General features: G+C 37.5%; 1 protein-coding gene across 1 annotated transcript; it reads right to left on the minus strand.

Annotated features, from left to right (window-relative positions):
* Positions 1 to 3,180: 3,180 nt before the first annotated feature.
* Positions 3,181 to 23,700, minus strand: vwa3a (von Willebrand factor A domain containing 3A). Its single transcript, XM_053492956.1, has 32 exons — positions 23,614 to 23,700; positions 21,780 to 21,861; positions 21,547 to 21,686; positions 20,148 to 20,228; positions 19,986 to 20,040; positions 19,802 to 19,903; positions 19,594 to 19,700; positions 19,350 to 19,475; positions 18,321 to 18,429; positions 17,748 to 17,810; positions 17,129 to 17,263; positions 16,851 to 16,983; positions 16,576 to 16,679; positions 15,134 to 15,214; positions 14,935 to 15,032; positions 14,378 to 14,497; positions 14,167 to 14,241; positions 13,904 to 14,045; positions 12,930 to 13,116; positions 11,614 to 11,684; positions 11,285 to 11,434; positions 10,982 to 11,048; positions 10,354 to 10,461; positions 9,920 to 10,005; positions 8,928 to 9,080; positions 8,547 to 8,655; positions 8,150 to 8,294; positions 7,845 to 7,989; positions 6,543 to 6,694; positions 6,265 to 6,385; positions 4,701 to 4,798; positions 3,181 to 3,662 (listed from the first exon to the last, which is right to left on the minus strand). Exons 2-32 carry the CDS (start codon positions 21,837 to 21,839, stop codon positions 3,617 to 3,619), a joined length of 3,369 nt encoding a protein of 1,122 aa, XP_053348931.1. The 5' UTR covers positions 21,840 to 21,861; positions 23,614 to 23,700; the 3' UTR covers positions 3,181 to 3,616.
* Between the last annotated feature and the right edge of the window lie 202 nt (positions 23,701 to 23,902).

Here is a 23,902-nt window from a genome sequence, read left to right on the forward strand (position 1 = left end):
TCTAATTTTAAATCTAATTTTTAATTTTAAAATATGTTTTTAATTCCCAACTCAAAGTGTCACCTTTGTGCTAACTCTTAATTGGTTACACTGATATCTTGCCTACTCAGAGAATCTATACACAACAACCCATGGAGTGTTCCACCAGCATAAGGTGTTCAAGCTGAGAACCCATACTGATTCAAAAAAAAGTTAAAAAAAAAAAAAAAAAAAAAAAACTTTTTAGACTTTAGAAAGACTAATAGAAAGGGAACTTGTTCCTTGTTTAACATTTCTCCAAGGTTTCCATTTTTAACCAAGGTTTTAATGATAATACACCAACACAGCAGTGGAAGCATAATTAATTCAAAGTAAGAAAAAAAAGAAAAATGGCACTAAAATGCCACAGAATTTTTGTTATAACTGACCTGATCAGAAGCTCTAATGTTCAAACCCCAGCACCACCAAGCTGCCACTGTACTTAATATACAAATTAAAATCTGACAAGACTAGTAACTGCAACATGTTTCTGATATGTAAAGATACAACTGCAACAATATGCTACCATACACTTTCTAACTTACTGTATGTTTAATCCATAAACATACAGTATAATATATAATTTTATTAACATTGTTGCTTGTAGAACTTCTTCATACGTGTCCCATCACCAGAAAATCATGGGTATTGGAGACATTACATGTACTGTGATGTATATTTATATTTGGATATAAAATATGTCCTATTTAGGTCTATATTACACTGTGTGGTTGCTGCATGAGCTTGTACTGTTCTTTATTTTTACAGAATTGTACTCAGTATTCTCATGGTTTTCATGTCATCCTCTGAATTTCACTATCATCCAGTAATCCGAATTTTTATTTACTTCTTTTTATGGCTAAAAACAAATATGAAAATATCATAATATCATTATATGTCCAGTCTTAGTGTCCATCTTACATTTTCCTATACTTTACTCGCAGATGGTTACTAGTTTAAAATATAATTTTAAATAAAATAATATTTTTTACAATATAAGGGGAAAGTGTTATTTTTTCCATCAAAACCAAAATGTAATCACTAAGATAGATAGATAGATAGATAGATAGATAGATAGATAGATAGATAGATAGATAGATAGATAGATAGATAGATAGATAGATAGATAGATAGATAGATGCAACATGACATTCCAAATAGTAACTTTTGCTTTATAGAATTACATCGTTCAATGTTTCTTATGGCTATATAACTGGGCTCATATAAGCAGACATGTCAATGCTCACGACAAAAAAAAAAAAAACAGAATTAAAACTAAAACACAGTAGACTCCATTTCTTTCTTGTTTTTCCTTTTATACTAAAGATTCACAACCTAACATTTGAAAGGTTTATAATCAATAATAATAATAATTATTATTATTATTATTATTATTATTACTATAATAACAATTATAACATTTATAATATTATTGATGAGCAAAAAAGACATTACTGTAACAAATTAACATTGCATACTTAAAATTCACATTCTGTTAAAATCTAACATGTTCTAAACTTCCTTTTTATTGCAATAATTCTGTGTTTAAATGATTTTCTGACGAGTACACTATATGTCGTTGTTGTTTTGCACTCAGAATAAACACTGAAACACAATCACACTCGTTTCACATTAACAATTAATAAAATACGAAATAAACAACTGATAAACTGATACTGATGAACTTATAAAGATGTCTTATGAGAGTTATTGAGAGTTCTACCTTCACATCGCCTCCCTTCACGCGCGCCGCGGCTTCTCCATCATCTGTATCGCGCCTCGGCCCCCAGATCAGGTTCACATCCCCGCCTGTCAATCACCTGCCGCCTCACCTGAGACTGCTACCGTAAACCCTAGAGAGCACGAGCACCCAGACTCACCCAGCAGCGCTACAGTAATGTCAAAAAAAGTAAACGCCTCAGAATATTTCCGTAAATCTTAGAGAATAAGGGACCATTAAACGTGTATTTTACCTTTACTGTACTTTTACTGCTACCGTAAGTCTAAGTGAATATGAGACCAGAGCATGTGTAATTGTGCCCTACCCTAAACATCAGAGAAGAGGAGACCAGAAGACGTGCTACCTTAAATCTCAGAGAATATGAGACAAGTGCGCTGTTATTTTACACTGTGCTGCTACTGTAAACCCCTAAAAAGATGAAACGTGTAATTTTACTTGGTATCGCTACCGTAAGCCTAAAGAATTTGAGACTAGCACACCTGTTATGTTTGCCTTAATGTAAACGTAAGGGTAATTTTTCCTGGCACTGTTGACATAAACCTTAACTAAACCTTAGAGAATAGGAGGCCAATACACTTGAAATTTCACTGATAGATTTACACCTCAAAGAACAGGACACCTCAAATATATATTTAAATTGATACCACTACTGTAAATCTTAGAAAACATGAAAACAAAACAACATTTTAACAACATTTCTTTTAAATATTTTTTATATTTTGTTCTATTTATTTCTTGTTAATTGTTTTTCCTTTTTTAAGGTTACAGCAGTCGTTTAAGCATTTCACTGCATATTGTACTGTGTATAACTGTGTATGTGACAAATAAAATTTGAATTTGCATTTGAACAGCACATCATCACTAGTTTCACCTAAAAATGTTACTGTAATCCTCAGAAAGCAGGAGACAAAATCACTTCCAGTTACACCAGAGACCTTTTGCAGTACACAACTTGCGATTTAAAATTAGACTCTTACTATAAAACTGTAGTTCCACTGTTCCAGTAATTAAATGAGGTAATTCTACCTAAGACTGTTTACCTGAGAATTGACTGTCAATTCTAGAGAAAGCTAAAGGCACTAATTCACCTGCGGCTTTAAATGTAAATCACTGGATAATCAATAAGGTAAACCATTAAAGACAAGGAAGAGCATCACCCACCCCACTGTCTCTGCCTTTTTGTCAATCTGTCTTTAAGAAGAACGATGTTTTAAAAAACTCTGTCTTTAAAGCTTATTTAAAGGTGGCAGTGTTTGATGTGTGACAACACTGGGATAATCTGTTTTAATCTTTATTAAACATTACAAAGTCAGAGACTTCAATATAATAAAGAACCTGTTTAGAAATATGCTGCATTTACCTTTATTGATTTATAGTTACATTTGAAGATTACTGTGTGTACTGCGGAGACGGAAGCACAGTGTGTTTAAGAACATAACACTTTCTTAGTGTTACATACAGTAGAACATATCTGATATTACAATTAGTTTCATCATGACTGTTTAGTTAAGATAAATTTCCCCCTCATTCTCTAAAAGTCTGTAATAAATGTTTTATGTAACAATTTTTGTCCTGACGTTAAGAGACAGAGTGTTGTTGTAAATAAAGTACAGTACTCAGAACAATGTGTCTGTTCTTACCTGATCACTGTCACCCTGAGGTGGACACAGTATGTGGCACCAAAATGTGTTGAAGGACAGGAAAATGTACTTTTGCAATCAATGACTAATAGAGGAGACACACTGCACTTTGTTACATTTTAAATTAAGAGTAGAGTAGAGGAGACAGAGTACTTTATTGAGTAAAAGTGAATCAAGATTTTAAAAAGTTCAAAGGGTTCAGTGGATGTTGATTTGTTTACTTCGTGTTGACAACTTCTGGATTCTTCACCAATAACGTTTCCCTAAACACACACAACACAAGTCATTCACATAAAGATTTTAAGTCATGCTAAAATTAAAAAGTCAAATTGTGCTTTGTAGAGAGTCAAAACTTTGTTGAAACATATGGGGAAAATACACTGTAGGCAGTATTTAATGCATCATAAAATATGATATTTCAGTATGCAATTCCAGCCCAAAGAATACAGTTTTAACCTGAGGTTAAATGAGCAAGGTACGCCTAGATACTACTGTAATTAGTGCAAGATACTACTACAGATACTACTACTGTAATTAGTGCAAGAGAGTTATTGACTTGGCTAGATGTTTTGAAAGGGTTCTTTGCACCATGGACAGAATTCTGTTGTCTTCCACATTAGTTGTCTTCTGTGGTCTCCCAGGCCTCCTGCTGTTCCTGAGCTTGCTACTTAATTACTTCTTTTTAAGAATGTACCAAACTATGGTACTGACCACTGTATTTGTATTTTGCTATTGCTCTCTGATGGGTTTATTTACCAGTATATATATATATATATATATATATATATATATATATATATATATATACTGTACTGTACAGTACTTGCACACATACTGTATTTCTTTGAACTTCCTGTTGAGCGTTTGAGTGCGCAACTACCAAATGCAAATTTAAAACTTAGACTACTTCCGGGCTTTTTATTTGTGTGGTTAGTCACAGAGTAATGATGGAATGGGACACACCTGGAAATGCACATGCTTGTCAGCCATTTGTTCCATTATTCATGAACCCCACAAAGTGTGTGTGTATGTGTGTATTAAAATGGCTGTAAATCTTTTGTCCAATCCATTGAAGTAAAGCTGAAAGTCTTAAATTCTGGAAAAAACTTACTTTTATTTCAAAAATGTACAGTATAGACGTGACTGTATTATGGATTTTCCAATTAGTATATCGATGTGTAAATGTTTTTGTGGCTTTTCCAATGTTTTGCAAAACCTCAGCATCAACCCTTTTTATTGTCAATTAGAAAATAAAAAAAATATATATACTTTCTAATAAATGCTCATATGGACAGACAAACCTGAGGTCTTTGGCTTGTTTGTGGAACATTCTCAACTTTTCAATTTCATTCCTCAGCCTTTTTAGATCATCACTATGAAACTCTGGAAGAACTGAGTCCTGCAGCAGAAGAGACGTAATGCATTCATATTGTTTTCCATGCATTTATGACAGGCGTATTATTACTTCATAGTAACTAACAGTTCTCACACAGTAAAGATGAAATGAAACAATTATACATTAAAGAAAAGTATAAGTTTTTCAACATTATTAAAAAAAAAGGAATCTTTCTTTCCCAGGAGAGGATCTTCCTTCCTTTTAATAAACTGAATACTGTAACATGTGGTTTGTCTATGGCCATATCTTTAGACTTCTTAATGATGCAAATTCATATGATCTTATGAAGCCTGAACTGCAGCAGTCCCTCCAAGGTTACACTCCAAGGAACCAGTGAGGAATGTGGCAGATGTGCATGGATGTGTGGGTGGATGGCTGGATGGGTGGGTAAAGGGATAAACAGCTAGACGGACAAAAATATAATTTTTAGTTTGATGGTTAAATGAGTGGATGCATCAAAGCATGGATGGATAAAACTATGGACTAATGGATGCCTCGGGGAATGGATAGGTAGATAGGTAGATAGAGATATTTATGCAGTAATGGATGAACTTACAGATGGATGAATGTGACACAGATAAGGAATGATGGATGGATGATCAGAAGAATAGATGGATAAGTAGAGAGATATACGGATGGGTGGATGATGAAATAAGAAATATATGGATGGATTAATGGACAAATAAATGAAGCAATTAAGCTAGATGACTTAAAAATGGAGGGATGCATGAGTGAACTGACAGACAAATATATACAATAACATATAGAATGGATGGACAGACAGGGATAGGTTGAATAATGGATAGATTGATTGTTAAATGGGTGGATAAAGGTATGTACTGAGGGCTAGATGATATGGGGTAGACTAAGAAATTAATTAAAACTTAGGATTCATAATAATATCCATATATGGACAGAATAATGGATGACTGTAACTCAAGACTGGTTTCAGGACGATGTTCTGAGGAGATCTGCAAAGGGTGGGATGTGGAGCAAAAATGGGTAGAGCTAAGGTTAAATAGCTACAGTATTTCCCAGTCTAAGCAGATATTTTGTGTCCTAATCTATATGTAAATTTAAGATAAAAATAATAATGTTGTTGCCTCGAAAACATGGTTTCCTTCAGCCAATCAGCTTTCAGTGAGCATTTCACATGATTAGCATTAGCTACCACCAAAAATCCGACCAAAATATGATCAGCCTTGCCAACATTAAAAATATAATCTAACAATATTATATTTTTAATTATATTCTCAATGTTGGCAAGACTGGCCATATTGTACTATTTCTAGCTATTCCTGTACACAGCGTACATTTTACACATACACTCGTGTGATTTTAGACACACCCAGTGTGTGTGATTCTCATCAATGACGTAATAATAATCATCACATGACTCTACAGATTAGCTGTACAGAAAATCATAAAGGAAATAAAATAAAAGTTGCAGGCAGCGTTATTGTGCTCACCTCTCCAGCACTGAACCCGCTGCTCAGAAGCTCTTGAGCCGCACTTGTGTCCGCAGCTGAAGGGACCTGGTGGAACCGGCCTCTGGTTTTGTGGGCCAGGCTTTTCAGAACCATGGCTGAGCTGTTGGAGGAAAAGAATTATACATCACAAACGCAGCTCCATCTCCTGTGCACGAGCTGTACATGACCTGCTTCTGGCTAATTTATTCTAGCAGACATCCTCTTGAGTGACGGAGTTATGCAGTAATCATGCAAGTTAAGGTGTGGCAGTGCAGCACCTGTCCAGGTCACTCAGCGTGACCGTGTGGATGGTAATGTGCTTTCCTGATGTCAGTCTTTCGAGCTCCTTCAGCACCAGATTGCAACTACAGTCCCACCGACCATCACTGATCAGATACACACCCACTGAGTCGCCCAACACACAAGCTGCCTGATAGGGGGTCAGAGTTTAATCAATCAATCAACATTTATTTATATAGCACCTTACAGCAACCTAAGTTGAAGCAAAGTGTTCCACAGCATTAAAAAATGACAATAAAATGGGAATAAGATAGCAATAAAAAAACACACAATTTCTAAAATTTTAAGAAACACATGAAATTAAAAATATCAAAAGCCATTCTAAAACAGAAAAAAAATGGCGATAAGATAGCAATAAAAAATACAAAATAAAACTTTTAAAAAAGTCTAAATTATAAAATACCAAATCCTATACTGAATAAGGGACAGTTTATATTCGAAAAATGAACAAATATATGGTGCTTTTTTCTGAAACCTCAGGAAAGGGTTAAAGATAGATAGATAGATAGATAGATAGATAGATAGATAGATAGATAGATAGATAGATAGATAGATAGAACTACTAACAGAAGACAGTCAAACAAATAGACAGACAGATGTGTAGACAGACAGATAGACAGAAAATAAATGGATTTATATGACAGACAGTTAAATAAACAGATGTGATTACACAGACAGTTTGAATAATGAATAGACAGATGGACTAGATAGACAGATAAACATACATATTGATTAAAAGACAGAAAGACAGACAGATTGAAAAATAGACAGATGGATTCATGAACTTAAATATTGATTAATGGATGGATAGACAGGCAGACAAACAGATAAATACATAAATACAGATTGATTAATAGGCAGATAGACAGATGGAGGGATTGATTAATGGACAGACAGACAGATAGACATAGATTCATAGACTCAGAGGCAAATGCATAGAAAGACAAATTTCCTTAAAGGACAGACAGACAGTCATAGACAGATGGATTTATACACAGACAGACAAAGAGACAAACAGATTCTGATTGTGATTCTGATCGTGATTAATGGATAGACGGACAGATACAAAGATAAACATACATATTAACAGACAGGTAGACAGACAGATAGATGTATTGATTGACAGACAGACAGACTGGCAAAAAGCCGACTCCTGCCGTTGTGTGTTTATAGGGCCATCAGCACTCTGCAGTACACTGCATATGTTTTGTACACAACTTTAATCAGAGTTCCCTGTCTGATATTTACACTGTGTGTATTTTGTGTGTGTGCGTGTGTACCTGCAGTGCATGTAGAATAGAGGTTCCTCCGTGTGTGTTCAGCTGACCCAGCCATGTTACTGCTTCCTTGCACCTCTCCTCTGAGGCCTCTACCAGCTTGTCCTGCCACACTCGCACCTCTTCAGAGAATGCCACCATACTGAATCTGACTTACACATACACACACACACACACACACACACACACACAAATACACACACATTGAACAGAAACGAAAGAAAAGACAGACACATGCATAAGTAAAAAAAAAGGCAGTAACAGCAATATAAACAGATAGAGAGACTCGTCACACTTAATGAGTTCACCTCAGTCTGTTGCCGTGCAGCTGATCCCAGATCAGTGAGGTGAGCTCTCTCTGCAGTGGCGCAAGCCAGGGCGACATGGAGCCCGACACATCCAGCAGCACACACACGTCTCTCTCCAACACACAGCCAAACACACGCTTGCTGCCTGCAGAAATATATATAAATATAAATATTTCAGAAATATTTTAATAATTACGTAAAAGTAGCAGATGTGAGGAAGAATTGTATTTAACCTTAAAACTCAAAATGGAAATTTTGTTCCTCTAGTCACATGAATGATTATTTTTTTTAAAGAATAAAATAAAAATAAATTAAATAAAGAAAATGCCAAAGTGTGTGTGTGTGTGTTTGGGGTGAATACTTCTGTATGTAAGACGCTGTGTGTGATGGTGTTCACCTGAGAGCAGCCACTGCATCCTGTGAGTGTAACGTTGCAGGACCCGTTCGGTCTGTATCAGGTACTGCTTCAACTCGCCCGATCTCAGGAACAGATGCAGCACTCGTCCCTTTACGATAAAAAAACACACAACCCATCAAAATAACACTCATACACAATATAGTGTAAGCTGTAGCACCATGTGACATCATACAGTGACATAATTCTTCTCAGGGGTGTTTATGATCTCGGGTCCTGAATGACCCTGATGTGACATGCTCGAACAGTAGAAAGTTAGGAGAAAATGCTACACAGGGAATCTGACCCTCCTGAGTACTGATTAAAACTCCACAGCACAGTGTGTAAGATGTTTTCCATGTGGGTTTGAAGTGCTGTGCTTACGTTTAGGTGAACGCTGGGGAAGATGGCGCAGTATCTCGCGGACACACTCCTGCTGACAGACGGTACGAGCTCCTGACGGTGGGTGCAGGCAGGAGCCGAGAGCAGCTTGTGGAGGTCCAGTTTCAGACTCCTGACACCAAACTGTTTCAGCCACTACAGGAACAAGCAAAGACAAATACAAACACTAAGCATACCAGCGAAGAATCATCCTAAAAGCAATTGAAAAATAATTTAATGCTGCACTACAACAGGAAAAACCATGTGCTCAAATTTAATATAAACTTGAAACGTATCTGTAAAATTCTCTAAAAGTTTTAATACATTAAATTTTAATTTATTTTAAATATGATTAAATATCGTGGGATTTTTTCTTTAAAATAACACAAATGTAATTACAATATGGTAAAATCATTTTTTAAATACTGAAAATGTAATATGCAAAAATTATTATCAAAAAAAAATTGTGATTAAAATATGCAGAAATGTTTTTTAAACACTAAACAATTATTACAAATATGCTAAAATTATCAAAAAAAATAAATACCCTAAAATGTTATTATAATATGGAAAAACATTTTTTGTCCTGAAAATGTACTAAAAATATGCTAAATGTAATTTTAGATGCTTAAAATGTAATTAAATTTAAATGTTACATTTTTAAATACTGAAAATGTAAATTTAATTTAAATATGCTACGTTTATTTTTTAAATATACTGAAATGTTCATCAAATTACATTGAAACATCTCAGAAAAACAAAACTGCTGAATTTAAAATTTTAAATATACTAAAAATGTAATTAGGATATGCTGAAATTTAAGTATGTAATATATTACATAACTGTAACTATATAAACAAAAAACTTTTTAATACATACAGAATTTGATAATGTAATATGCATTCTATTCTGTTGTAAGAGATTAGATTAGATTAGATTAGATTAGATTAGATTAGATTAGATTAGATTAGATTATAAGACGGATTCTACTGTACCTGTCTGGAGGAGGAGATGTCCTCATGTTTGGGGATATTAACAAACTTCTGAGCACTTTTTGCTTTCAGATGCTTAAAAACAGAACCTGCAATTATTAAAGCACAAAAACAGTCTTTAATATGAGCCTGTAGGAAAACAACACTGATTGAAATTGGTAAATAAATAAGCTGCTTTCTCTCCACTCTTTGAATGTGTTTTGTGTTTGTGCATTTTTCCCAATATCTGAATTTCTGAATAAATGCTTATCTGTACCTGATGTTAAGACATACAGTGCACAGACTGGAGGAAAAGAGGGATTATAAGGTAAGTAATACTAGAACACGGTTTTTGTTTTGTTTTGTTTGTTTTAAGTTAAAGATATTATATTGATATTTCTAACATGAAGACTTTCTATTTTATCTGCAGGCTCTTACATCAGGACTGTGCCACTCACCCAGGCGGTCTTCCTCCAAGTCGATAGCAGAATGCGACACTCTTTGCTTTTTCTTCACCTTAGCAGAGATTGTAGGTTTGACCGGCTCCCAACCAACCACTGGAGGTGCTAAAGTCAATAAATAATGTACTGTATATGCACTGTTTCTATTAGAGATTACAACTTTTCTTTTTAAAAACCAATAATTAAACTGAATCACCATGTATACGGGATATTATTTCTCTGTGAGGAATTAAACACTCTGGGACATTCTGTCTATGGAAAGTAATAAACCTCATGGAGGAAACACTAACTTTGCTTCATCACACCTTCCTGAAGTTGATTATTTTTTTATAACAGCACATATCTGGATGTATTTAATTTCATTTTGACACCACAGTAATTTACAGTTTTTATTACATTTTTTAAAAATGTCCTTTTATTTGTTAAACAGTGCTGAAACTAGAGACTCCCTTAATGTGGAAGCAATAATAACACTTGGTATTTTGTTATGTTGAAGCTGAGTTACTGTAACCATTCAGGGGTTCATTATTTTCCAATAACAGAATGCTCCTGATATGTTTGATGCCTTACTTATGGAAGGAGTTTCCACTGCCAGTGGTTTGTAAGAGCTCTTAAAGTTACGCACCAGGAGGAATGACTGCTTTGGCACTGTTTGGCATCCATGTTGGCGAGCACTTCCCCTCTGTTCTCCGCTGTGTCCACACAAACAAGAAGAATTACAACTTGAATCTGTACACCGTTTATTTCAAACTAAACAAAGTAACGAAATCTGGTGACAAGATTGTAAAATTTCTTAATTAGTAGAAGGTGTTGTCTAGGACAAACTCACATGTAATAGTCAGTAACATAAGGAAGTAACAGATAATTGGCAAATGTTAAAAACATCAGTGAAATGTTCACAGGGTATACGCAGTGTGTGTGCACAGACCAGCCTGGCTGAGCTCAGCCGAGTCTCTCTGGGAGGCCGAAGTGTGTGTTTCTGCGTCTGAGCTTTAGCGAACTGAACTGGGCTCTGACACTCTTGATCGTGATCTGCGCTGGAGTTTCGCTGAAGCAGAGAGTCCACCAGCTCGCAGCACTGCACAAAAACAACATCAACACCAAGGTAAGGTGCAGGACTTTTAAACGATATCCACCTGGTTATCATGTTCCACCTAGCTACTGATTATTTTCCCATAAAAGCACAACTCTATGTTTTATATATATACACCTAACCAATTGGAGACTGTTCAGTAAAACAGAAATGATGCGTCTCACCTTTTCCCAGTAATCAGCAGCCTTTTCCATTTCTCTGACCAGAGCAGTGATGTCATCGCTCTCCACTATACCTGCCAGTGGAGACAGAGAACAGGACAGAGAACACACACAGTCTGTTTTTGCTGTGATATGGGGTAAATAAAACACTTTCTTAAGTGAACTTTAAAAATAAAGTATTCTTAAAAAATGCTTTATTAAGAAAAGAAGAAGAGGTCATTTTTAGTCTTGCTTCCCTGGGATAGTCTTTATGAGAGCCAGTTTCATCATGGTGCCTAATGGGGTTTGCAAATGCAGTTGGCAATACTCCTATTGCAAGAACTCTTATTCCAACTGAATGTTGTTTTTGTTGTTGTTACTTAATTACTTAATGCCATAACAGTATGTGTTATTTCAGTTTTTTTTTTTTTATCCAGTATTATTCTAGAATGTACTGTAGAATATGTGTACACTATAATAGTCAGCAGCTGGACATATTACAGCTTCAGATGTTCTACACCACTGTAGTTAAGTAATGCAGTGCCATGAAGTAGAAAGGACAGATATTTGCTGTAGAATGTAGTGGAGTAAAAGTACAAAGCATTCACTTACAAAACAACTCATGCAAAGTAAAAATATTGAAATATGCAATATGAACTTAAGCACAGTAATGCAGTAAATGTACTTAAGTACCGTTCACCTCCACCAATACACTGTTGATTATTTTCCTATAACAGCATAATAAATGAGTGTTTTATTCCTTACTTAATACACTGTTATACAGAATGATTAGTTATTTTTTAGTCTTACAATACTTGGCATTATTTTACTTTTTTGGGTGAATATCATAATTAGTTTATTTTTTATTATTATTATTATTTGTTTGTTTGTTTTTGTCCAAGTAAGTATGAACCTTATCACATTTAAGTGGTGCTTGAATAAGCTGAAACGCTGGATCCCCTACAGTACATTTCCTGTAACAGTTAAAATTAGATCATTTAAGATTAGCAGGACAACAGATCTCGGCAATTTCTTCATTAATCTGCTGGACCTGAAACTAGCTTCCATTGCAGCTGGATTAAAGCTTTTTAGGTTTTCTCCTGAAAGACAACATGCATGGTACGCACAATGAAATCTTAAAATCTCCACAAACAATGAAGATCCAGCCACCAAAGAAATGGCAAGATTTAATATCAACATGGCTGCTCACAGCATCACCAACAGTGTAACTTGGATGCACAGAGATTGAAAATTGTTGACTGCAATTAATGAAGAAATGGGGCTAATATTCTGGCTTACATCCACCCACAAAGTTTATTCTTCAAAAAGTGAAACATTACCTGTGTTTGTGATCCAGTGGAAGCGGCCTTTAGCACTGTGTGCTAGGTTGCGCAGAAAAAGAGCGACTTTGGCATGAGACACGTAACATGAAGATGAGCACCGGAGCGGCTCGTCCTCTCTGGTGAACAGGCACACGTGAATCCGCAGACTAGTGCAGAACTCCGACACATATGAAGACACGGACGACTGAGGGGACACACACACACACATCAGCAACAAGTACACTTAAAAAAAAATGTTTATCGTAGCAAGACTATGGCTCTGTGGTGGAATGAATGTTGTCTGGACAATACAGCTCACAGAAAGCGACATATTGCTAATGATGGATAGGGATAGCTAGTTAGCGTTGAGCATATTAGCTCATGCAGGGTTTTTTTGTCATTAGTATTAACAGTGGTGTTGGTTTTGCAATCGAAAGAAAACATTAATTACTCAGTGCAGGTGCCTGATGTCACCAAGTAAAAAATACGTAATACCAGTTTCTGCCTTTTGAAAGCAAATTATTTTAATATAATTATTATTCTAGGCAGCACGGTGGTGTAGTGATTAGCACTGTCGCCTTTAACCTATAGGGGATGGGTACGATTCCCGTCTCTGTGTACATTCTGTGTTTGCATGTTCTCCCCGTGCTTGGTGAGTTTCCACTGGGCACTCCGGTTTCCTCCCTCAGTTCAAAGACATGCAGATAAGGCTAATTGGTGTTCCCAAAGTGCCCATAGTGTGTAAATGAGTGTGTAAGTGTGTGTGCCCTGCAATGGATTGGTACCCTATCCAGGGTGTGCCTTGCCTCGCGCCCTAAGTCACCTGGGATAGGCCCCAGGCCCCCCACAATCCTGAATACAGGATATAAGGCGGTGTAGACAATGAGTGAGTAATTTCAGTAAGTGATTTTTATTATTATTACATAACCAGTTTATCCAATTACACTTGCATATTAGGTTGCGGGATTTTGATGCGGAATGTGTGCTCTTACACTGGCCTGATCCGGAGCGCCGGTGGTAAGTAGATACACTCCGCCAGTAAGAGATGAGTCGGTATGTGCTTCTGTCTCTGTGACATGTCTGAGAGCATCCAGTGTATTACGACGCCCTGCACACTCTAGTCCCTGAACCCACCTACATACACGCACACACAAACATATACTGTAATTATTGCTTAATGTGAAAAAAAATAAGGTCATATTCCACGAGGCAACACATTATCATCATCATCATCATCATCATCACCACCACTTACTCCCAAGCGTCCTGAAGGTTTTGGTGATTAGAGGGGACTGTTCTCTCTCTCCATATTTTCACATCTGATCCAAACCTGTGAACAGGACAGTATACATTTTTTTCATGCACGACATTAAGTTCTAAGCACTGTTTAAGAAGCCATAAGGGTGCTACAGAACCTAAACAACCCTTGAAAGTGTATACAGGATAATAAAGAACATCATAATCACGCTATGATGTTGAAGCAGTGTGTGTTGGGAAGTTGTTCCTGCAGCAGAAGTCGGACGGCGTGCCGAATGTGGAGCTGGTGATGGGAGCTCATGTCGGACATGTCCAGCAGAACCTGCACGCTATACAGAAGAAAGCACAGAGTTTCATAAACTCCTCTGTCGTGGAGATGTCGAAAAAAGCAAGTTACAGCTATACTTCTGACTGTTGCAAAGTACTGACACAGGAGACTCCTTCTTGAATGTTAATCTTCCTTAAATGTTGAATAAACTTTATAATATACTTATAATATATATAATATATTTTTTAGATCGCTATGTGGGGCGCCAGGTGCACAATACCCTGTGTATGAGAGGTTACTATAGAAACAATAACCTATGTTCAATGAGAACGAGTGCACTGATATAAAATTAATGATGTGCAGCTGCACTACTGTCAGAGCTGCTGTTACAGAGAATTAATCAACACCTTCTGACCAATCACAATACAGAATTCCACAGCGCTGTGGTGTAAAGGTGGAATCTGTTTTGTTTTTTTAGATATTATAAATGCATCTTGCCTCTGTTCACACACTGTTCCCCAGATCTGCCTGCTGCCGGTACTGTTTAACCACATGACCCTGTCCTCCAACACACACTCAGCCTCCAGGAGCCGCCTCTGAAAAAGAGAGAGAGAAAGAAAGAGAGAGAGAGAGAGAGAGAAAAAAAAAGAGTTATTAGATGATAAGATAATAGAGAATTCACAAGTCTGTTTTTTACCTGATAATTCTGCAGCAGGGGCAGATCCACGTGCAGATTCTTCACTGCGCCGTCGTTCCACTCGAACTGCACCATTGCTTTCTGAAAAAAAAAAAAGAGAAATAAGAGTTACAATTCCCAGCAAAATAAATTAAAACCCCTTCATTTTACAAGAGCCATCCTGTGACCCATAATCTTCTCCTTCTGCCATCCAAAAACCAACAAGTTCCTCCTCTTGCAATTCAGAGACAAACAAGCTCATTCTCCATATAATGAGCTTGTCCAGAGACCAATATGTCTGTCCTCATCCCATCCAGAGACCAATAAGTCTGTCCTCCTGCCATCCAGAGACCAATATGTCTGTCCTCTTGCCATCCAGAGACCAATAAGTCTGTCCTCCTGCCATCCAGAGACCAAGAAGTCTGTCCTCCTGCCCTACAGAGACCAATAAGTCTGTCCTCCTGCCACCCAGAGACCAATATTTCTGTCCTCCTAGCATCCAGTGAACAATAAATCTATCCTCCTGCCATCCAGAGACCAATATGTTTGTCCTCCTGCCATCCAGAGACCCATAAGTCTGTCCTCCAGCCACCCAGGGACCAATAGGTCTGTCCTCCTGCCATCCAAGGACTAATAAGTCTGTCCTCATGCCATCCAGAGACCAATAAGTCTGTCCTTCTGCCATCCAGAGACCAACAGGTCTGTCATCCTGCCATCCAGAGACCAATATGTCTGTCCTCCTGCCATCCAGAGACAAACAGGCTCCTCCTGCCATTTAGAGACCAAATAGTTCCACCTCCTGCCATCCAGAAACCAATAAGCTCCTCTCCTACCATCAGAGACCAATGAGCCTGTCCTCCTGCCATTCAGAAACAAACATGCTCCTCCTCCTGCCATCCAGAAACCAACAAGCTCCTTCTTCTGCTATCCAAGGACCAACAAGCTCCTCCTCCTGCTATCCAACGACCAACAAGCTCCTCCTCCTACCATACAGAAACCAATTAGATCCTCATCCTACCATCAAGAGATCAACAAGCTCCTCCTTCTCCTGCCATCCAGAAACCTGCCATCTTGATGCCTAACAAGTCCTCCTCATGCCATGTTGATTCCCACAAGCCCATCGTCCTGCCATCCAGAAAAGTAGAAAGCAACATTTCCTGCCATTCTGAGAACACAACTTCACCTCCTTCCAACCTAAGAACCACAAGGCTCCACCTCCTGCCCTGAAGAGACCACGAAGCTTCTTTTTCTGCCATCCAAAAAAAGCATAAAGCTCCACTTCCTTCCATCAAGAGACCAAAAAACTCCACCTCCTGCCATCCTGAGAACCACAAAGCTCCTCCTTCTGACAATCTTAGAACAACCAAGCTTCGCTTCCAGCTCCTGCTCCTTAATCCCAAAACCAATAAAGCTCTCCTCCAGTTCACTGATGGTGTAGTAAGTATGGTGTTGTATATACAGACCTCGTGAACTTTTGACTTGACGTTCTTCCGCAGTACAGGGACGAAGCCTTCCAGTGGAGAGTAGACGTAAGGAGCCAGCACATCGTACACATTCAGTTTCTTGGCTACAAACAGAAAAGCATTAAATTGGTACAGCTCAATGGGACAGTACATAATTACGGTACATCTCCTGCTAACAGCCAGTCATATTAAAGCGTAGGGACTAATTTATAAGCACACGAGGAATTCAATCATTTGTGTCCTCTTGAAGGTAAACACAGGTGAACTGTGAACACCTCTCAGGCCATGGGTTTTCAGCCACTCAGCAGAGGAGTACGGCAGAGGACCTGCAGGCTGGACACACAGTGCAGCAGTTTGGGCTATAAAGTCCGGATCAGACAGAGACACACCGTCCAAATCTGTCATGATCTGCAATGACAACGAGGTGAGTTTAGAAACATATACGAGTGGCTGGAGGAATTACTGATAAGTATACATTTTTGCGTTTTGTTTATCTGCCGTTATACAATAACGTCTTTCTTTGTTCATGTGTCTCTTGTGATTTTTGCATCACCTCTGGAACGATTGACACTGGCGTGCTGTTTAGTTGCTCACACCGCCATACTTCCTGAACGTTGTGAAGAACGTCCCTTGCAGCTTTAATTTCAGCCCATAGACGCTCCAAATCACTACTGCTGTCCACTATACCCTACACACACAGTTACACATACACACATTAAAGGGCACCTATTATGCAAAATTTACTTTTCAGTCATGTCTTAACATTCATGTGAGGGGGGGGGAAAGACCTTCCCTGCTTTTTTTGTTAATTTTTAATTTTTTTAGACTGCAAGACCAAACAAATTGGATATTTTACCCTAATGTGACCTCATACAAGGAGATCCTGTCCCCCAGCATGTTGCTTGTTTGCAGGGGGGCCTTGGCTCAGGAGTAGCTTATTTACACAGACAGTGCATTTGAGACAGATATGGGACAAATGCAGCAGTATGAAGTATGAAAATCACATGGTCTTTAGGGCTATTTCAGCTGGAGCATTAACACACACACACACACACTTTAGAGGTCATCTGAGCCCTGTGTTTACTTGTAACAGAAATAAGTTAAATATGGGACCTTTAATATCCAGCATAAACAATTACTAGAAACAATTTATTTGATTTAATTTGTGTTACCAGTGAAGCAGAAAAGAGGTGAAATCTCCCTCCTGTGACTTTACTGATGTTCTTTACAACTTCCTGTGAAATCATTATAACAATACAATATTAGACAACCTAAAAAGCTAAAATACATTAGGTTTTTTTACTATCTAGTCTAAAAAAACATGATACTGTCTGCTGACTTTGATTGTAATGTGACTCTTGTAATGTGTGATAGAAACCTCGGACAGGGCTGGTATTTAACCTAAAACATAAATATTTCTCCTATAAAGATTGAAATATTGTAAATCTGGATGGCGGTAATAAAGTACTTATTTTAAACAAACATGATGCAGGGAAACCAAATAATCACTATAATTTCTTATAAATAAATATTATAAGAAAGTGTGTGAATTAGACCAGAAAAAACATACCATACTGTAAATTGAAGGGTCACTTATGGTCTAAAACGTCTGTATAAAATCAATCTAATCAAGTTCGATCTTTCTTGTACTTTTTAAGTTTCAAGCTGTATAATTAAAAAAAAAATACAGCGATGCAGAATTCTGAAACTTGACCTGTTGACCTGTTAAACAGTTTTATACTCACAACAGCTACAGGACTGCAGGAGTCATAGGACACCACGTGAACAGACAGCGACATCTCCTGTACCACCTCGGACACGAAGGAGAGTAGAACATTCAGGTCCTGATCAGGACTGAACATCAACACACACACACACACACACACACACACACACACACACACACACACACACACACCCAAAGTACAGTATGTTATTAATCAGAGAAAATGTACAGTATGGGATGGAAATTATTCAGGAAAAAAATTAAGTAGTGAAAGAACTAAAATGGTGTTCTTTTCCAAGTTTATTTTTGAAAACATTTTAGTAGTTAGATTGACCATTTGGTTAAATATGAAGCTCTTGTTTACAGTTCATATAGAAAACTTTAGGAAGCTGTTTTTTGCTTTTCTTTAGAAAAGGTCATTTTATTAACTATAAAAATCAAACGTATTTATTTCCAGACGTCCGAAACTTTTCAAACATTTAAATCAGTTTACGCAAAACAGTAATTTTCAAATAAAACCTTAATAATATAAAATATAATAGTTATTAATTTATTATTAATAACATTTGCTATCAAAACAGTCTTTAAAGAAGGATCTTTTTTTTTATGTAAAAGAAATTCCTGTGTCCTTATTAGGGAAAAAAATTATGCATCATTACAAAGTGCAATGTAAATACCAGAATTATCAACATCATGAAATAATCTTTCTATATCTTTCTAATCAGAGACTGGAATTAGTATGCAAAGTTTCATGAATGTACAGTGGCTCTGAAATTATCACTGTCACGATACCTCCTTTACACACACCTCCAGTGGGGTTTCAAATCGCTTTTACAGTGTATGAATTGGGTGTGTGATGTGATGAGTCTCCTGAATTCACAAGTTTTCAATCTAGTAGAGGCAGTTTAAGAGTTTTCAGGTAAATTTTCCTGATGGGTTTTTAAGGTTTTGTTGTTAAAGTGTATGATGATAGGAGTTTTGTAAAAAAAAAAACACCTAATGTGAATCTACCATATACTGTAGTGTACTAGCGTGTGTATCCTCTCACCAGGAGCTCAGGATGATCAGCAGACTGTCGAGCTGGGTGTGGCTCCGGGTCGTCTCCAAAGCCTGCAGCAGGTTGCAGCCTCCGCTTGGCCTCAGGTTCCGGATCCACTCCTGAACCTCCTGCAGCCTGGAGAGGAGATATATTGGACATTCAAACCCTCTGAAAACCTGCTCTAATTTATCTATTTATTATAAATAAACACACACATTCTCATAAACACACGCGCACACAGACACAGACACACCTCCTCAGGTTAACGTCCCTCGGTTTCTCCCACAGTCTGCTACTTATTGAGCCTATTGCCTGGAAGTGAAGCTGCTTCTTCAGGCGTAGCTGCTCTTGAACGAGAAGCTTAGAAAGAAATCACCACATGACTATAAGCTGAAATACAAGAAAAAAAAAATGCTTTTGTTTTAACCTGAAAGAATCAAATGTGGAAGAAGCTCTGTTACCAGGAGGTAGCGCTGGAGATCCGAGAGCCTTTCTTCAGAGCAGCTAATGTCAGAAGAATCGACGAGAACTCCGAGTCTGGATCCTGTCACCATCCCAAAGATCTAAACAAACAAGACATTAAGAGGATGGTGCTGAGAAACCAGTAACATGTTTCAGCCTGTGGAAGAAGGTTGAGTTATTCACCTTTCTGCTGCCTCGAGTCAGCCACTGTACTCTCCTGTGGTACATCTCAATCACTCTGCGCAAACACCACAGGGGCTCATTTATAACACTATTACGTTAAACGTTAACATTTATTAGAAATATTTATTCCTCGACAGCGAGTGTGTGGTGGACATGACTCACTGGTAAAGCTGCATCTCGAAGTCAGTGAGGGACTTGGAGTTGATCTCCAGCTGTGTGTCCACTCCATCCTCTCTGTCAAATCTGTATTCAGAACAAACATACTCAGACATCTTACACCTCAAGTGGCACATCATGAAGACCAAACCATAGCCTGAGCAGAAAAGGTCAAGCAAAGGCTACAGATTGGGGAAAAGCCCCAGGTTAGAAAGAAGAAACCTCAGACAGGGCAAAAGAAGCAGGATCCCTGTGCATTGCAAAAGAAGTCTAAACTATGGCAGAAAAGGCCTTAGTTTGATAAAGAAGGGTCAGGTGCTGAAAGAAAAGTCTCAGACAAGGCAGAACAAAAATGGCCTTGAGAAGAAGATGATCTACAGTATGCGTGGTACGAGATAAATGGCCACTTTCCACTTTGGAGAAGCACCAGAGTGCAGGCCTAAGGTTCAAGAAAAAGCCCGAAGCTGGGTGGAATAAAGTCCAATCTCGTCAAGGGGGAAATCCTGGGAAAAGGCTGGGAAAAGAGTTGGTATTACCAAAAGGAAGCCCAGTTTGAGCAGAGGAGGCATTAGAAAAGACGCCTTAAGCTGTGTGTACACTGAGAAAAGCCTTTGCCTGAGCAGGCGGAGCCTTAGTCTTGGTAGCAAACTACTAGGTGAGGCAGAGAATGGATAGAGGAATCCTTGGTGTGATGAGCAAATCACTCCTCTGAATGGACAGAAGAAGAAAATCCCCATGGAGGAGGGGTGGGCGAAATCCCAGCTTGGGCTAAAGAATATCCAGGATTAGCAAAGTCTCAGTTTGAGCATAAGAATATTCAGACTAAGGAAGTAAAGCCATAGTTTGGGCAAAGAAACACTGTGTTGTATTCAAAAGTCCAGCATTAGACAGAAGAAGATTCGCTTACTGAACAGAAACAGAATTGAGTCACACAACAGAATTATGGCCAAAGAAAGCACCAGGTCCTCACACAGGTAGCAAATATATATAGATGTGTATATATATATATATATATATATATATATATATATATATATATATATATATATATATATGAAAAAAAAGAGTGAGTACAAGTATATTTTTTTACTTGCACAATACTTGCACAATATTAATACTACTGTATTATTCAGATGTATATTTATTCTTAGAATTGTACACCACTATTGTTTGTGTAGCTTGCACATAAGAATATATGTACTGTGCCAGTGTACCAGTAATGTGATGTGACAATAAAAGTGATTTGATTTGATTTGAAGTTAGACAAAAGATGCCTCAGGTTTAGTCACGTCCTTGTCTATAGGCATTAGAAGATCCAGATTGAGCAGAAGAACAACAATGTTAGCTTTACTGTTTATTTTAGCTACCTAGCTAACGTTACAGTAGATCTTGTAAACAGACTCACACAGCAGCACTAGAGCAATGAGACAGGAGGTGGGACAGAGTGAGGCCACAACTCTCTAAGCTCCTCCACTCGAGCCACTCCTCAGAGGTTTCCTGCTCATCTCCATCACCTGCATCATCTCTCTGCTCCTGCAGTGAGGCCTGTGTGGGGAAACCCGCATCAGATGACACGAAAAATCATCGCAGGATAGATTTAAAGAATGAAAGTCTTATAAATAACAAACAAGATGTCACCTTTAATGTCCAGGTTTGAGTGGATTTGCTGGGCGAGAGTCCTTGTCTTCTGTGAAGCATTATGGGTAGTTTTTTGGAGAACCTGCACAATTAATCTGCTGGTAAATTAGTTGTGAAAGTTTAACATTAAGTTCAGTGTCTGATATTTGCTCCATTCATTAGTTATATGTTGCTAACAAGTATTAAGTAAGTGTACGGCTAGCAGTTTAGAACAATACAGCAAAATCCAGCTACATGGAGAGCTAGTCGTTTTCCTCCATGGGAGTGTAGGAGAGAAACAGAAACAGAAGAGAATGCAAGAATTTAATAATTGAGTAACTGTATTGAAATGTAATTTAATTTCCAAAATACTCTGTCAAATTTACACCACCTGACTTCAACTAAGTAAATAGTTAAGAGGCTTTCATTTCATAATTTCTGCAGTTAATAATATGGTTCAGATACAACAAGTTATTTAATCCTAACTAATGAAATTATAACTAAAACTGGGTTAAGAACTGTAAAAAAAAAAAAAAAAAAAAAAACATGATTAAAACCTGCAAGGATAGTGGAGAACCATCATCTTCGAGGCTGACATATGGTCAGAAAAACATCCTGAATGAGTGTGATGGAAGATCACTTAAATGCTTAGTGAATTCAAATTGGGGGGGGGGGGGGAAAGAACAACAACAGTAGAACACACGGCTATGTTTAATAATGAAAGTAAGAGCATTTCCACATGCACAATGTAAAGAGAACTTAATGAACTGGGATTGAACAGTGAGGTAATTATTTAATAATATATAAAAGGATTCAGTTTGCTATGGAGCATAAGCTGTACTAGCCTGTAGGGGGCAGTGTTATGATCCAGGGTTGCTTCAGTTGCTCCGGTCTAGGTTCAGCAAGGTTATTTGCCCAAAAAATTAGGTCAGCTGATGACCTGAATGTACTAAATGTTCTCCCCATGTTTGTTGGGTTTTCTCCAGGTACTCCGGCTTCCTCCCACAGTCCAAAAAACATGCAGATTAGGCTAATTGGCAGTCCCAAATTGGATTGGCACATCGTACAGGGTGTACCCTGCCTCGTGCCCTAAGTCTTCTGGGATGGGCTCTGGGCCCACCCCACGCAACCCTTTATACAGGATAAAGCAGTACAGACGATGAGTGAGTGAGTGCGTGGGTAAATCTCTAATCATGAAATGGGTGGAGCTAAATAAGACAACTCACTGGCCCCGCCCTCATTTCCACTTATGTACTCAAAGCTGTAGAGACAAGGAAAAAATCGATTCAGGTTCTTTTGTGTGAAACGAATCGACTCCAAAAAATTTAATTTTTCTAAAAAAAATAAAATTTTCTAAAAAAATACATTTTTTATTTGTACTGTATGTTTGCAAGCACTAATATGTTGCAGTTCCTCTATAATCCTCTGCACTCTAAACTATTCACTTCTTGGCAGGCAGAGTCCTGTGTGATTGGATCGTATTATTTGCAGAGTTTGTTTATTGCTGTTGCACTATTTTGACTATTGCACCTTTAAAATCATATGATCATAAGCTTAACAAAAAGCTATGCAAAAAAACATATGCACAAAAACAAGCTACCAAGGAGTCATAAACAAACAAACTACATATTCAGATGAAAAACAGAGAAAAAAATAAACTTTGGACAGTATATAGCGGTAGCTTTATACAATATAAATACATGTAAAATAGCTAAAGAACAATATAGCTAATCTGTATGCTTTAAGAAAATGTCTAGAAAACGGTATGGGTTGCCATGGTAACCGAAGCAAGCCTGGTTTTGCTCTTATAAGTTGCTACCAGCTTTAAACGAAATAGTTTTTACAGCTCACTTACCTGATACAAATGAATACATATATTTTGATAAGTAAAGTATTTCCTTTTTTGCCGTAAAATGTAATATTAATGTAAAAAGTTTGGCAAGTAAAAATACCCGGAAGTAAGCCAGGCTGTACGCGTGCGCGTGCTGTCTCTATAGAAACAACGGGCACGCGAAACACCGAGTTACACAGCTGAGCAGGAACATAAAAAATGCTGATATGTTAAAATAACTGCTATTAAATTATTATTATTATTATTATTATTATGCAAAAAAGTAAGAATAATGTTAAATCTAAACTATAAA

This window comes from Clarias gariepinus, chromosome 3 (genome assembly GCF_024256425.1).
Source record: "Clarias gariepinus isolate MV-2021 ecotype Netherlands chromosome 3, CGAR_prim_01v2, whole genome shotgun sequence".
NCBI lineage: Eukaryota > Metazoa > Chordata > Actinopteri > Siluriformes > Clariidae > Clarias > Clarias gariepinus.

Coding starts and splice junctions, on each gene's coding strand:
- vwa3a (XM_053492956.1), bottom strand. CDS start 21,839: ATGCTTCACAGAAGACAAGGACTCTCGCCCAGCAAATCCACTCAAACC. Junction 21,687..21,779: donor CTCAAACCTGGACATTAAAG/GTGACATCTTGT, acceptor TTCCCCACACAG/GCCTCACTGCAGGAGCAGAG. Junction 15,215..16,575: donor TCAAGTCAAAAGTTCACGAG/GTCTGTATATAC, acceptor TTTTTTTTTCAG/AAAGCAATGGTGCAGTTCGA.